Source organism: Camellia sinensis, chromosome 3 (assembly GCF_055761805.1).
Source record: "Camellia sinensis isolate YWXY chromosome 3, ASM5576180v1, whole genome shotgun sequence".
NCBI lineage: Eukaryota > Viridiplantae > Streptophyta > Magnoliopsida > Ericales > Theaceae > Camellia > Camellia sinensis.
In genome coordinates, this window is record NC_138963.1 from 150,385,468 (window position 1) to 150,402,267 (window position 16,800).

The window sequence follows — 16,800 nt, forward strand, 5'->3', positions numbered from 1 at the left end:
AACAAATTTGGTCCAAGAAGTAACAAAAGTATTGATCTTCAAGGGTGAGTTGCATCTTTCCCTTTTTGGCCCATTTCTTGTATCTTTTGTAAGCCATCTATGCTTTTTGCTTTGAGCTCCGGCCATAACTGAAAGTGGCCTTATTTTGAGCTCATTTTCTTGTTTCATTAAGGGCTCAACCCTGTTTGAGCCCTCCATATTGCACTTGCTTCAATATCCTCCTTAAATACCGTTTTCTTGCATGCTTTGGCAGCCTATCATGATTCCATTTTTGGATGATTTACAGGCCTATAGATGGCCTTATTTTGACCTTCTTAACATGTTTCATTAAGGGTCTTTGGCTGTTTGGTGAATATTTTTCATACTTCATGTTATAGCCTCTTTTGAGCCTTACTTTGCATTGCATTTCTAGCATGTTTGTATACTGTTTTTGGGTTTTTACAGTTCTGTAAACATGCTTATTTTTGGTCCCTCTTCAATGTTGTAGAAGGGAATTTTTCAATTTGGGCTGTGTATATACCACTTGCCTCTTTGGCCACCTTTTGGTCCGTTTTCTTGCATAAAAGCTTAGCCTTATCTATGTTTGTTTTTGAGGTTTTTACAGCTCTTTGAAAGTGCTTATTTTGGGTCCCTCTTCAACATTGTTGAAGGACCCTAACCTGTTTGGGGCCAGCAGCTATGAGCTTCTTCTTAATCTCATGTTTAGGGCCATTTCTTGCATGCTATTTTTGCCCTATCTTGGTTTGCTGTTTGGCCATGATTTGTACTGGTAAAATGCTAATTTTGGGACTGCCTAGCTTCTGTCTTTACACTTCATGTCCATATTGTGCATGCATTGCATAGCTATAGGCCATTTCGGGTGCCAAAATTCATATTTCGGGACTATTCCATACATCGGGTGTGTTTTCGCCTCATTTCGGGGCTGTTTTCCCCCACTTTTCAGTGATGAAATCCCATTAGCATGTTTGCATATCATTTCCCATGCCATAGTTCGCATTTTTGCATCGCCTCGGTTTGCGTGCCCGTGTGCACGCATTTCGAGGCACTTCATTTTCATCTATCGGCATTCTATGTGAGTATGGCTGAGGCTCTCTCATGTTGGTATAAGCCCATATCATGTTTTCATGTTATTGCATTGCGTATGCCATCGCCTCGGTTTGCGTGCCCGTGTGCACGCATTTTGAGGCACCTCATTTTCATCCATCGGCCTCTTATGTGAGTGTGGCTGAGGCTCTCTCATGTTAGTGTAAGTCCATGTTGCATTCTATATGCCATTTTTGCCATATTGCATTGCGTATGCCATCGCCTCGGTTTGCGTGCAAGTGTGCACGCATTTCAAGGCACTTCATTTTCATCCATCGGCCTCTTATGTGAGTATGGCTGAGGCTCTCTCATGTTAGTATAAGTCCATGTTGCATTCTATATGCCATTTTCCATGCCATTGCATTGCATATACCATTGCCTCGGTTTGCGTGCCCGTGAGCACGCATTTTGAGGCACTCCATTTTCATTCATCGGCCTCTTATGTGAGTGTGGCTGAGGCTCTCTCATGTTAGTGTAAGCCCATATCTTATTTCCATGTCATTTGCATTGCGTATGTCATTTTCTCGATTTGCGTGCCCGTGTGCACGCATTTCAAGGCATCTTATTTTCATAGCATTGTGCATGCTAGGCTGTATCTTAGTTGCATTCATGCATCTCATGCATATTGCATCGTGTTCGGGATAGGAGTTAGCCCGGGCACGGGAAACGAGGTGCGTTTCGTACTCCGAGTGACGGAACATGTCTCAATTCCCTAGTCACCGACACTCCAAATCATCCATGATGGAGTTAGGTTCTTGTTGTGTTTATACGTGCATTCATTCTATATTGAGTTGTGCATGAGTTGTGCAAGTCGACTCTTCGGCCATCATGCCTCGGTATGCGTGATTGGTGGCACGAGGATCGAGGCATGCATATATTTGTGAAATACATTGCTATGCCCCTTTCCTGCTCTCTGTTGCAGCAAATCAAGAATCAGCGGTCTTCCGAGGCTTGGCGCGCATTTCAAGAATAGGTGCAAACAGAGGCTAATCGGGGCATCCCAGTGGATTTCTGCGCAAGGCAGCCCAGACATACATCTTCCATCAGAAGCAAGGCAGTCCCTGACTCGCATGCCAGTTTTATTTACTTTCTTAGTTAATTTATTAATTAAGTAGAAATTTGTATATTTTTCGGACTGTAATATTTGGACTGTAATATTCTTTTATTCGGGATTGTATATTTATTCGGACCCTCTGCGCGAGGGCACAACTGTAATAAAGTGTGCGTGTGTGTGTTGTATGTCTTCCAACCCCACATCTTTCTCCCTTTTATTTACCTGCCTATGATGGTTAGATTAGGGCATATTTCAATTAGCATACAATATGATAGCATGTTTGCATTTATTCATCTGCATTGCATGCACCGGGCTCGGCGCATCATACTAACTGCATTTGTATTTCAATTCCAAGTTGAATACATGTTAGTTGTAGCATTCCATATGCCATGTTTAGAATAGCCGGGCCTACTATAGATTGCATTTTTTGCATGTGTTGCATTAGGCATTTCTGTATAGTTAGGATCATGCATGATTTCTAATGAAGTTTCTATTTTGGCTTGGAGTACTCGGTAAGTTCTATGCTTTAGCATCCTTACATGCGTGTGAGTGACTGCCATGAATAGCATGCTTACCATGAGGCTATTTGCTTAGGTGATATAACTGCCTGAATGCCTGTGGGTGAAGGTTGGGTTATTTGAATTGGAATAATTCATCAAATGTGTGTTTTAAGCCCACTAGATAGTGGCAAAATCATGTTTTCTAAGCCCACCCGAGGGTGGCAAATCCACGTCTTAGCCTACTTGCGGGTAGCACTATCAAACCACTTTCAAATAAACAAACATAAAATGTTTTGTTCCAATTCAGGCAACCCGATCTATACTTACATGCTGTGTGCATCACATAGTGACCTAGGCTAATAACCGGAATAAGGACACACAAAGTTTTCAAAAATTGATATCATGGTTAGTAGAGGCCGATCTTTGATCGGGCGAGCGGGGGTGCTCACGAAGTGACCTTCCCCAATCGTACCCAAGTTCCTGAGCCGAGGCAACTTTGGTGATGACGGACACGTGGCCTTTTGGCACCGAGTCAAGGTTTCCTAAATTTCCCAAAATAAAATATTTAGGTGGCGACTCTGTATCTGGCAAAGCAGTCCATGTTTGGCACTTCTTTCAAAAATCTGTTTTCTCAAAACGATTTGCCGGATTTGGACTCTTTGGTTCAGACTTAGAACCGTGACTACAAAGTCGAGTCCGAGCTGTAGCGAGGTCCCCCCGCGGGCTTGTTACACAAGCTCTCCGAGAGTTCAGAGGTTTCAGACTGGTTTGCACAGCCTCCGCCTCACCTTTGGTTTAAATAGCCAGGGCCGCTCCGCGCATCGCGCGCCACTTGCCGACAGAAGACAAAACGGGCGCGCAAGCCAAGGTAGTCACGCGTCTCGCCATAATGTCCGGCACACCTTTTTATGAATTGGACACGCCTTTTGATGGCACGCCTTTTGAAAGATTGGGCACACCTTTTGAGGGCACGACTTTTGAGGGCTCGATATCTATATCCCTGCATATCTTTTGGGCAGCCTATATACACACTCATACAGTGTCTTCTACACCGGTCAGCTTTTATCAATCCCTTTGTTTCAACCTCAAATAGGTTTCTATCTTCACACCTATTTGAGTTTGAGGGGGGGTTATACATATATCATGTATCATGGTGAGCATGGTTACACACCATGGGAACCACCCAAGCCACCCTATGGCGCACTCCCTAAGTCGCCCCCTTGGTGCACCACCACAAGCTTCTACAACGGTCCGGCATGACCCCATAAACTGTCTCGACATTGATTCCGATTAGCTTCTACATCGGTCCGGCATGACCTCGTAAATTGTCTAGACCTTATCTTCTCCAACGGTCTGACACGACCACACAGTGTCTTCAACAACGATCTGACACGACCATACAGTGTCTCCTATCATATTTTATTTTTTAGTTTGTTTTCCTGTTTTGTTACTCTCTCCAAACTCAAGTTGGTTTGTGTCTAACCTCCTTGAGTTTGAGGGGGGCTGTTAAACCTACTCCACTAAACCTAACCCACTACACCACTACCACCTCACCTACTCCACTAAACCTAACCCACTACACCACTACCACCTCCACTTCACCTACTCCACCACTCCACCTCCACTTCACATCTCCTATATAATGTACATACAATACAATCAACATATATACAATCAATAATACATAATTTATTCTCTCTTTCTCTATACATTAATTCTTACAGGCTTCGTCGCAATCAAATCCTAAGCGTCCAATTCAAACCTTAGTTTCTGCAATGAGCTTCTTGAGGCTCTCTGTGTTGTATCAGTTTCTGTTGGTGACTTACCATTCACTCCGATGGGTGCATTGTCAGAGCTGGGCGTTTCTTCGCTGTCTTAGTCTTGACAGCTTTATTCACCTTCTCATCATTGTGCTTTTATGGTCTATTTTTTTTGAAATTCAATACATTACATCTTCGTCCATGTACCCAACTCTTCGTGTTGGTGATAGGATCATTGTTGAAAGGGTATATCAAATTTTGGATTTTTTTTCTTACTTGTTGATTAGCATATATATATATACGTGTATATATATGTGTGCGTGCGTGTGCGCGTGCGCATATGTGCTTATGTTGGAATTACAAGTAAATTGCAACCCTTAAATCAGTTGTCTTAATTGGATTTATTTAGGGTTTAGGGTTTAGTGTTAGAAATTGGGCGCCCATGCGGCATGACTCATGACCTTTTTGAACCTTATCTATGTAAGTTTGAATTTGAATTCAAAACCTATTTGGATAACCCACTCATGATATCTATATCTATCATATTAATTGATACGGATAGATGATATACTCAGCCTATATATCTGATACGATATATGAGATATGTGATAAATCAAATAACGAATGTTTTTTTTCCCATACTGACTTTCTCCCATTAAAATAACGATCGGGCTTTTTGCACTGTGACCTGTGTGGGTGATATTCATATTGTGGTATCACTCCACTACTGGGTGTTCGTTGTTCGCATTTTTAAAGCACGTGATTTACCCACAAGATTCTTCGCTTCAGGTTCTATCATCTAAGGTATGATCTTAATAATTTTACCCGCTGCGTTATCCTTAATTTACATTGGTATCAAAGCCGCAATGGGTATTTTTGTACTTATTTTTATGCATTAAAATAGGCATATAATTTTATATAAATATATACACGATATATGCATGAAAATTAATAATTTTTGTACTTGAAATTTATATATATTGTAGTATATTTAATGTAGAACATATCTATAAAGTTTCATGAAAATCCAGTGGTTAGATTTCAAGAAAAATGGAGACCCATTTTATATTTTCAAAACTTTACATGCATGATGGCTTTATATGCTTTAATTTCAGTCTGCAAATCTTACATATTTAGAATTCTTATTTCGAGACCTTCGAAATCATATATTATTTTTTAGATTTGGATTTACGATTGATGAGATACATCAAACCCTAATTTAGGTTCGTTTTATTTTTTGGTGGCTTAAAGAAGAAGATGAAATGCAGAGTTTCTACACTTCCACTCTCATTTGGGAGAGAGTGTAATACACCCTATTATTTGGGTTTGTTAAATGTAATTTTTGATACCATCATTGATTTTATTTTGAAAAATGGAATCCGATAGTACCAAAATCGGAGCAGAAAATACCTTGGAAGGCGGCATGTGAGCCACACGCGCCATCTGACGATGTCAGCACCGCCACGCGCGCGCCACACGTCATCACGCACCTCCACACGCCATCACGTACGCATCAGCCGTGCTGTCCAAGTGCGCGTCTTGCGCCGTCCACGCGGGTGCCCTGCGTTGCACCCGGAGCCGAGCTGAGCCGAGCTGCGCCGTTTTCTGCACCGGCTTGGCTGGTGCGGTAGCTGGGTATAAGGTTCTGTTTGTTTGTTTTAAAAATTCAAAATTGCTTTAAATAGTTATAAGTAATTTGTTATAGCTTTGTTTTAAGCATGGTTGATATTGTTGGACTCAAAATTAAATTTTCTATCTTTTGTAAAATTTTCAAAATTTTATGAAAATAAAAAATATTTTCCTGAAATAAAAATTCATTATTTCTACTTTAAAATGTATCTGGTGTTGCATGATTAAGTTTTTGGAGCTGAGATTTTTACTATAGACCACTGTAATGGTTTACTATTTACTAGTATGATTGTTGCATTTTCCCAGATTCTAGAATGTTTATTTATGATTTTATGTCGTTTATTAATTATTTAAAATTTCAGAAAATACCAAAAAATTTCATAAAAATTTCAGAAGTGATATACTTTCTGTTATGGCATAATCTGAATATTAAACACAGCATATTATTATTTTTTTTGCCTAGGGTTTTTTTTTAATAAATTGTGATTAGAATAGCATGATTAATTGTTTTTTTTAAATTTAAATTCCATTATTAAATATAACATAGCATGAGTTGATTGTGAATCTACATTAAGATGCTATTGTATGGAATTAGAATATTTTATCATGCTTTTAGATATGCCATAGTCAGTGGGAGATTGTTCGGTTGAGAGATATATCTTTGTAGATTTACTCCCGAAAACTAATATTTTGCACATGAATTAAATTAAATTTTGGATAATTTTCACCTGTGGCGTAAGAGATGATTACGAGCATAGTGGATTTTTGATCTTGCGACTTGTGTAAATATTGTCACTATTTAATTTAGATTTTTGCGGCAAAATCATATTATGCTAATCAAATTAATCCCACTGCGAATTTCTCTCTGAATTGATTTAGTTTATGGAAGTTAATTTGGTTGACCTAGGCTTAGTAGAGATGTTCAAATGTAAACAATGTAGGGGTGAGCAGCGGATATACCGATCCGTCCAAACCGACTGAATCGAACCGAACCGATCCACCGCATTTTGGACGGATGCGTGATAACGAGTGGACGGTTGCGGATTGATTTTTTCCAATTCACCTAGTTTTGGACGGATGGTGGATTTGAGGTTCATTTGGCCGCAACCGAACCACCAAACCGCCGAGCACCCCTAGTAATTTGTAAGACTTTGTGTTTTTAATTTTTTTTAATATTTTTTTTTGTGTTTTCAATTGAAAAAGAGTTTAAATATTATGTTGAATATATTATGTTGAAAAAGAGTTTTCAACTTAAATATATTTTTTGAATTGAAATAAATAAATGTATTATTTATCTATATATTTTAGTTTTTAAATCTAACTCTAAAAATAATAAATAAAAAAGATTATATATGTTGGTTAGTTTTGTTTTCAAAAACAGATATGGATGTAACAATACAAAGGCATACAATCTCTACTACTGCTCTGGTCATGGTTTTGGTGGTTTGAATTGTTTTTATATTTTAAGAACCACAGATTATAATACTTTTTGTGGATGAGGCATGTTGTGATTGTAATATGTGAATAAAGTTTCAAATTTTCTTTCTTTAGATGAGGCATATAGTGATTATAATACTCTATTAAGTCATTGACTGTAATTTTATTTTTTTTTTTGGAGAAAGTGCACAAGTTGAATTATGTTGAAAATTTATAAAATTTTAAACTGTCAAACCAATTCGCATCCATCCGCCAATCTGTCAATCCGCTCAATCCACATCTGTCGGATTGGCGGACGAATGCGAATTAATTTTTTTCAATCTGCCAATCTGGCAGACGGATGGCGGATTGGAAGTTTTGTGGCTGCAACCGACCCGCGCCCACCCCTAGAATAATGTAATCGTATTCTTTAGATGAGCAAAAAGTCTTGGAGACTTTAGGTTAGACTTATTATGCCAAAGTAAGGAAACATGACTCAAAGTTGCCGTGATTTTGTTGCCGTGTTTTGGCAGAATAATAATAATAATAATAATAATAATAATAATAATAATAATAATAATAATAATAATGAAAAACTGATGTGTGCGCTATGATTAGCGACATGCTACATAGTTTTGATTGGCGAGTATTGGAGTTGTGAAATTTGTAAGCCCTCAATAGATCTGTATATGATATTGACTATTGAGCGACGCGAATTGACTTTGTAATTTGACTTGTAATAATGTTGCATCATTGGATGAAGTAGCATTTAAGAGTCACGTCATTCAAGAAATGTGAGCATAAATGAATTAGTCATTAAGTGTAAGGCGAGTAGCCAGTATGAGCAGTGTTTTGCTCTCTATCCAACCATTGGGAGTGGATGGAGCAAAAGTTCATGCACTATAATAGTGTGCATTAAAGTATCACTTGAAGTTAAAAGATTAGCACTTGGTAGCAGAAAAATCTATTAACACTAAGTGAAAAGATTAGCGCCAAGTGGCTGTAAAATCTATGAGCATTGCCAACTTGTCTAAAGACCTTAACCAATTGTCATTCTTCTTAGCTTCGTGGTTGTTCAAGTAATATGCTTTTGTTAACTCCATAATTGCCAATATAAAGTTGTAGTTAATTAGATCCCATTGAAATAAGAATTTAACCTTGAAGGAATGGTTCAAAAGTAGTTTATAATCTGGCAGTTTCTTTGTCTTTTCCCAGGAGGTGATTTTGGTGCTGCCCTAACAGTTACAACCATTTACTTTTCCCACCATAAAATATATATTATAATAGTATCAAACTGTGAAACTCTTGAGATTTGCGAAGTTTGTAAAATTGCATTACAATATTCTGTTGAACAAACACTAGAGAGTAAAAATCGCTCATGTCAATAGGTTGATTGTGTTTTGAAATATGAAAGTTTATGGAGTTCATCACCTAGAGATTAATCAACAAAGATTTTATTTGCATGCATTGTCTGCTTTGGTATTTGTTGGATGGGAAAAACTAAAAATTCCAGTAGGTTGATTGTTATTTGAAATATGAAATTTTAAGGAGGCCGTCACCCAGAGATTGAGAAACAAAGATTTTAGTTGCATGCATTATCTGCTTTGGTATTTGTTGGATGGGAATTTTTTTTGTTTTTTTAGTTTTGCATAGAAATAGCTGATCTCAATTATTCCTATATATAAAATTTTGTTTCTGGAAGTTTCAGTTTAAATTTGCCTATAGTGCAAGGGAAATATATGAATTTGTAGTTTTAAAAGTTGGTTTCAATTTATTTCTTTGGTTTTCTTGTTTTTTAGAGAAAGAAAATGCCACGCACAAACCTTGTGGAGAGAATTCAGGGAGACATTAATGCCAGCATGCGTGCTATACTGATTGATTGGCTTGTAGAGGTAAGCCAAGCTATTGGTGACATTACCAAGTTGAATTTCTGTAGTTCATCAAAAAACAGAAAGTGCATTATTGAACCAGTTCATTCCATAAAAAGTGGCATTCTTTTATGGCATCATAAATACCACCCTTGATGTTATCAGGTTGTGAAAGTTTAGTCATTGTGAAGGGGACAGTTGTTTTAACCTCATAATCGGTACTTCATTTTGTCGTTGTTTTAGATAAGCCATTTAGTAACCAGTTGTCATGGCATCTTATTGTAGGTTGCTGAAGAGTACAGTCTTGTACCTGAAACTTTGTTTTTGACTGTTAACTACATAGATCGTTATCTTTCTGGCAATGTCATTCAGAGGCAACGAATACAGTTGCTTGGTGTTGCCTGCATGATGATTGCTGCGTAAGATTTAACATTTTAGTTTCTTGTTTTCAGTTGTTCTTCTCCATCTTCTGTCTCTTCTTCTCTGTGTGTGTAGTGAGGAGAGAATGACAACTGATTATAACCAGTAATATGATAATGCTGCCAGTAAATATGAGGAGATCTGTGCTCCTCAGGTGGAAGAGTTTTGTTACGTCGCTGATAACACATACTTCAAGAAAGAGGTTTGGTTGCAATCTTCAGATGGATTTTGCAATTCTAGACTTCTTTAAAGTGCTTCTGTTGTTAACCTGCATTACGTAATTTAATTGCTGCAGGTTTTGCAAATGGAATCTTCCGTGCTGAATTACTTGAAGTTTGAAATGTCAGCCCCAACCGCTGGATGTTTTTAACGTAAGGGCCACCTGTCTGATCTTTATTGAACGTAGTGCATTTTAGTGTGCTTCTCTATTCATTGACTTGACTATTCGTGCAATTCTTAGGCGGTTTGTTCGTGCTGCTCAAGGAATTAATGAGGTATTTATCTCAGAGTAGTTAATCCTCGCATATAAGTTTCCTGGTTCCATTGCTCCTTGAGTAGATTAAAGTTTTCCATCACCTGGTAATGATGGAACCCTGAGCTGTCGCATGATGTACTAATAGCAGCAATATGTTTAATGGTCTCAATTGTTGATGACATTCCATATTGATATTAGTTTGATTTGCGTGTTGATTTTGTGGTAACAATGGTGGTTGCTAAACCTTTACTGATTTGTAGTTTCTATCCCTACTTCTAAAGGTTCCATCAATGCAGTTGGGTTACCTGGCCAACTACCTTACAGAGTTATCGCTGCTGGAGTATGGCATGCTTTGCTATGCTCCATCTCTAGTTGCTGCTTCTGCAATTTTTTTGGCCAAATTTATACTTAACCCGTCAAAAAGACCATGGGTAAGGCCTCATTTGGGAACAGGCTAATTTAGTAACTTTTTGGCTATTTGGCTAAAAAGGTAGGTAAAAAAAACTTGTATGTTTGGGATGACTTTTTGACTAATTACGAAAAGATGTGTAAAAAGTAGAGAGAAAAGAGAATCTTTGACTTTTTGGTGTGAGTTGTTGACTTTTTGGCTAATTTAGTAATTTTTTAGCTAATTGGCTAAAATAGCCTCTTGCCAAACGAGGCCTAAGTGTGAAAAAATATCATAAGGCCATTGCTTATTTCTAAGCTATTTTGTTATTATATATGCTCTGATCTATCCATGCAACATAATTTAGTCCCATGTTTTTTTGGTGCATACTTTGACCTTGAGGCATTACACACTTTACAAGCCCTCTGACTTGCGTGACTGTGTCAAGGCAATACATCGTCTCGTCTGTAACATCCATAGTTCCAGTTTGCCTGCAATTAGGGAAAAATACAGTCAACATAAGGTGAGCAAAATCTCTCTCTCTCTGTGTGAAATACACTATATGCATGCTCCATTGTCATTTATATTTGTTTATTGTTAATATTTTTTTTTCCCTACAAAAGGAAGATACCGGAGGCCATTGTCGTTTAAGTGTTGTATTGGGTATAACTTGGAAAGGATTGGACAAATACATGACTTTTTTCTGATATGACAAACATTGATGCTATGTTTGAATCTTGAATTTGTGGAGGGAAGGGAAAAGAGTAGTTGGGTTAAGCAAATGGATAGGTATTTTTTTAAAAAAATTCATTTTTTGTTTGGTTACTTGTGTCTAAGTAATTTCTTTTTCCTTTCCCTTCACAAATCCAATACGCTAACAAAGAGTGTCGGTGGTTGTAGTGGAAGTATGGTGGCATTCCACACTGAAGAGAGATTTAAATAATATTGAAATATATGAAATTGTAGATATTGAAATCTCCCATTGATACTGACACACTTCTTTGCATCAGTACAAATTTGTTGCAAATAAGAACTGCCCTTCCTCAATACCTCAGGAATTCTTTATTGACCTTAGCGACTAGACATCCGGTTTTGTTCAAATGTTCTGTTGGATAGAGTTGGAAGTATCATAAGAGCTTTAATACTAGTGTATGTGATTGAATTTTTTTTTTTTTTTTTTTTTTTAAAGTATAAAATAGAATTATCATATGTTGAGGAAGGTGGTATAGCTAAAGGCAGTGGCGGAACCAGAAAAGTAGTTTAGAAGGGGCACTTGTTAATTAAAATTTTGAATTTTTTTCCCTCATAATCAATAACAATCGATAATCATTATTAAATTAATGTTATGCACAAAATCTTAAATATTTAATATAAAATTTTTAAAATTTTTGTTTTTACAATTGACCTTGTGAAACATTAGAATTTGAAATATATGGTGTTACCTATAACTAGTGTATTATAGGCCATGCAAAAGAGTTATAATAGATTATATAATAATATATAAATATTAGTGATATCACATTATCAGCAATATATGATATCACTAATCAATAATAAAACAACGCATGGAAGGTCAATTACACTTGTTAAATATAATTAACAATTCAATATTTTTTCACTTTTTGTCACGACCCGAACCCGCCCCTATGGGTTAAGGCCATGACCGGCCATTAATCACGAGATTACCTACAACCTCAAACCAAATAAGACAAGACTCATCAGAGTAAAAGGGGCCAAACGGAAGCAAATTTAAAACTTTGTCCATAGAGCCGTGCTTATATGCACACCATAACATCCTATATGTACATATGTTAATAACTCACAACATAAAGTGTAATGACATAAGATTCTATACAGACAGGATCATCCAAACTAAGTCAACCCATGAAAACTATATACAAACGTATTCAAAACTTCGCCAACCTGACAAAATGTAAATACATAACAAAAGGGCGAAGACGGGTCTCGTGCGTGAGACACAAGGGCTGACTCTCTCAAAACCTTAGTTATTCCATACAGACTTCACTGAGATTGGGTCTGGACTTCTCTTAGCTCACCTACAAACACATGAATGAGCGTGAGCAAAAGCCCAGTGAATAATATCAATCAAATACAAAAGTTACATAACAATGTGGAACAACATGTTCCAAACGGCTTTGGGCCCAATTCATATTTCTATTTAACAGATATATAACTATACGAAATTCAAATCAAGTGACTGTAGTTCCAAACATTCTAGCCTTTGGCCCATTCAGATTTCCATTCACGTCAAAACGGCCTTCGGCCCATTCATTTATGTCAAAACGGCCTTCGGCCCATTCATTTCGGTCAAAATGGCCTTCGGCCCATTCGTTTACGTCAAAACGGCCTTCGGCCCACTCATTCATGTCAAAATGACCTTAGGTCCATTCGTGTATGTCAAAACGACCTTCGGTCCACTCATTTCTATCAAAATGACCTTCGGTCCATTCATTTCTGTCAAAACGACCTTTGGTCCATTTGTTTACGTCAAAACGGCCTTCGGCCCATACATTCGTGTCAAAACGGCCTTCGGCCCATTCGTTTACGTCAAAACGACCTTCGGCTCATTCATATATGTCAAAACGACCTTCGGTCCATTCATATATGTCAAAACGACCTTCGGTCCATTCATATAGGTCAAAACGACCTTCGGTCCGTTCTTTTGTTATCAAAACGACCTTCAGTCCATTTATGTTTATCAAAACGATCTTTGGTCCATTTATGTTTATCAGAACGACCTTTGGTCCATTTATGTTTATTCCTGTCAGACTTTTGTCCACAATCCCAATTAGTAACTCATAAAGCTTATAAGGAAATAATAATTGGACATTCACAATCATTCAAATATCGATATTACTCACAGTGATCGGCTTGTGGATTTGCCCTGGAGCTTGATCTTACATATTTCATGAACACAAAAGGGTCATTAACAGTTCAATCCGTTCTTTAATTCACATATTCCTCTTTAGGCTTTATTCTTAACTCGTTAACTCATTTACAATGCTCAATGCATGCCTAAGAGTGTTTACAAGTGAAAGAGAACGGAAAAATATAACACGGAATGCATTTTCAGAGTTTCAGAAAACAGGGTCCCCGCTCGAGTGGACCCTTAAGCCTGCAAAAGTGCTGGTTACCTCAAATTCCAGCTCGAGCGTGAACTTGGCCGCTCGAGCGGACTTCCTGTCTACATAGCTCCCCGCTCAAGCGTCAATTCCCCCGCTCGAGCGGGAACCATGTCTGCCAAAAGTGCTGGGAGCACGATTTTCCCGCTCGAGCGGACGTCAAAAATCTGGGATTTCTAGATTAAGTTCTTGAGCTCCAACACGATTTTCCAGTCAATTTTTCACGCACTCTAAGGCTCAAAGTTCACATATAATCATACTAACATGGCACCAATGCAAGATTATAACACTATGAAGCTCAATTTCTTGATTCATCTACATGCATGCCCCAAAATGTGTCAAACTCAACACTAACATAACAAATTCATGCATTCAAGCTCATATCTTCTCAAATTGTACATGCATGAGATGAATTAGCCACATTCTCAACTTAGATAGCACAAATGATGATTATAACATGAGCTTCAATTAAAATTGTACATGGATTATACATTTTCATGCTCAAACATGCAAATTCAAGGTACTTTCTTACATGTATGCACATAATGGCCTCCAATTCAACAAAACCAATTCAGTTTTCTTATAATCAGCTAACTCATGTTCTTGGCCATTGATAAATCTTGAATTTAAAATTTACAAACTAAAATCCATGAGTTCACTTACCCAAGAGTTCAATCTCCCAAACTATAACAAAATCTTGGGCTTAATCTTGAAGTTCCCAAAATCTTGAGCCAAAATCACCCAAATTCTCTCCCTCTCTCTCTAACAGCTGGCCCTCTCTTCTCTTTTCTTAGAGTTTGATCAGGCTAAATCATCTAAGGGAGAGAAATGAGGTGTAATGCTAAAACACAACGAATCCCACTAAGGCAATATAATAAGAATAAAATAATTGGGCACCAATTCATCACTCGACTCAGCTTAATCTGGTCCGAATCAATTTTTCAATTAAATTTCACCGTAGGCTCAAAAAATTATGCCAATCACAATGGCGAAATCAATTCTAGGTTCTGTGGCCGGTAAGACCCTCAATTTAATTTCTAAAAAAAGATTATTCAAACAAATATTCCTACGGTGAACAGATAGAACTTCAAAATCACATATATTCACATAATTGGCACACAAAATTATATCAAACACATAATCATATTTAAATTAAGGACCAATTAGTATATTACGGAACAGGGGTATCACACTTTTATAGTGGGGTTAGCTATGTTTACATGTAAGTGATGATTTGATATCATTATTGTATTAAATTTTTTTAATAATTTGGTTTGTTGTAATTTTTTCATTTTCAATCAAAATAATCATCATTATTTTCGTCATTAAGAAATCATTCTAAATGTTATTTCTACATCAATTTTTTTATTGATTAATTATTTTTCTTATATGGACAAAAAAAAAAAAAATTGCAAAACTTGAGAGGAGCACGTGCCCTCCTATTCCCTTCATAGCTCCGCCACTGGCTAAAGGGATTGACTTATGTAATAATAATATTACATTAAAGTTGTTCATTAAATGGGCATATTTAATAATAATATTTGAATTCATATAGCAACTGACCCTAACACCCTCCCCCAAAAGAAAAAAAATAAAAATAAAAAATCATTGTGAGAGTAACTATAAACATTGGCTCCATTTATTTATTTATATGAATATTTACAGAATGCTCTCTCTGACTCCATTTATTTATATATATGAATATTTACAGACAATACTCCCTCTCTCTCTCTCCATTTACAGCATATAACTAACTACATTACATTACAACAACAACTTGCCTAACTTCTGAAGATGTGTAGTGGTATTACACGAAAATAAATAAAATAGAACAGAAGCCTCTTATGCCAAATGCCAATTCACTGACCACACTGGACCTTCATTGAGACATATGGTGCAAACTCTACACTATGGTTCGTGTAAATTAAAACACAAAACATGCAGTGGAAAAAAAATAATTGGATCATACCTTCTTGATGATAGAACCTCGTGGATAAATCACGTGCTTCAAAAACTGATAAAACAACCCAGCAGTGGAGTGATATCACAGATTGAATATCATCCACACAACTCACAGTGCAAAGGACTTGATTGTTGTTTTTGGGAGAGAGACAGCATATGGGTAGAAACAGATCATACGTTGTTTCTCTTAATCACCCATAACCATATATCAGATATATAATATATTATTATTATCTATCCATATCAGTTAAAACTGATAATATCTGTATCCTGAGTGGTTATCCTAAATAGGTTTGAATTCAATTTCAAAACCTATTTGGATAAGGTTCAAATTCAAATTTCAAATGGTCATGCCACATGGGCGCCCATTACTAACATCTCCCACTCGCACATGAGTTGGCATGACACTGCCACATCTCTATCTCAATCTCCTCAAAAATGAACAATCTCATACTAGCCAATGCACCGTGCGACCGCTGAGAACACCTGCAAGTGGGAGCTCTATACTAGAAACTCAATATGAGTCAGCATAGAGACATCAACCCCAAAAGAATAGAAATAGTGTCTCATGTACCCAGACCCATCTAGCTACATCAGTCCAAAAAACATCTCTAATCCCTCAAAGAGCATGTTTGACTCTCCTAGGTCCCGCATTATATTCACACCCAATCAGCATCCTATAAAGAGCGATGTGAGTTGTCGACAGTGAATATAGAACAGAGATGTAGAACTAGATGATCTTCCCTTCACCCTCATATCATTCAATTTAAAATTGACCGCTTTCCCAGTAATGTCCCTTAAAGCCGAATCATACATGACCGCAGGCAACATACCAAAGTAGCTGAACATCAACTCCTCATCTTATGACATAGTCAAAGGTCACAAAAGGCACAAAGTGAAGTCATTTAGGAAAAAATGACTTTTAGGACTCACACGGTGAAGAAGCAGGGATCCATTCTTTCACCTCGCTAACGGGTCGATAAGCACATGCAGTATGAATGCATGTTATAGTGGAGTTACTCTTCCAAAGAGTGATGTTAAACTCACACACCATACAGATCTTAGTCTAGTCGCTCTTAAGCGCACGAGTCGCTTCCTAGCG

General features: G+C 37.2%; 1 protein-coding gene across 1 annotated transcript in view; it reads left to right on the plus strand.

Annotated features, from left to right (window-relative positions):
• The window catches only part of LOC114281079 (cyclin-A1-4), a 155,039-nt gene extending 143,280 nt beyond the window's left edge, over positions 1–11,759 (plus strand). The window contains exons 5-12 of the mRNA XM_082921127.1: positions 9,242–9,334; positions 9,596–9,729; positions 9,857–9,932; positions 10,026–10,095; positions 10,184–10,224; positions 10,487–10,636; positions 10,961–11,116; positions 11,604–11,759. Coding sequence (XP_082777253.1) covers positions 9,242–9,334; positions 9,596–9,729; positions 9,857–9,932; positions 10,026–10,095; positions 10,184–10,224; positions 10,487–10,636; positions 10,961–11,116; positions 11,604–11,675 — 792 coding nt within the window. The 3' untranslated portion in view covers positions 11,676–11,759. The remainder of the gene's footprint in view (positions 1–9,241; positions 9,335–9,595; positions 9,730–9,856; positions 9,933–10,025; positions 10,096–10,183; positions 10,225–10,486; positions 10,637–10,960; positions 11,117–11,603) is intronic.
• The last annotated feature ends 5,041 nt before the right edge of the window (positions 11,760–16,800 follow it).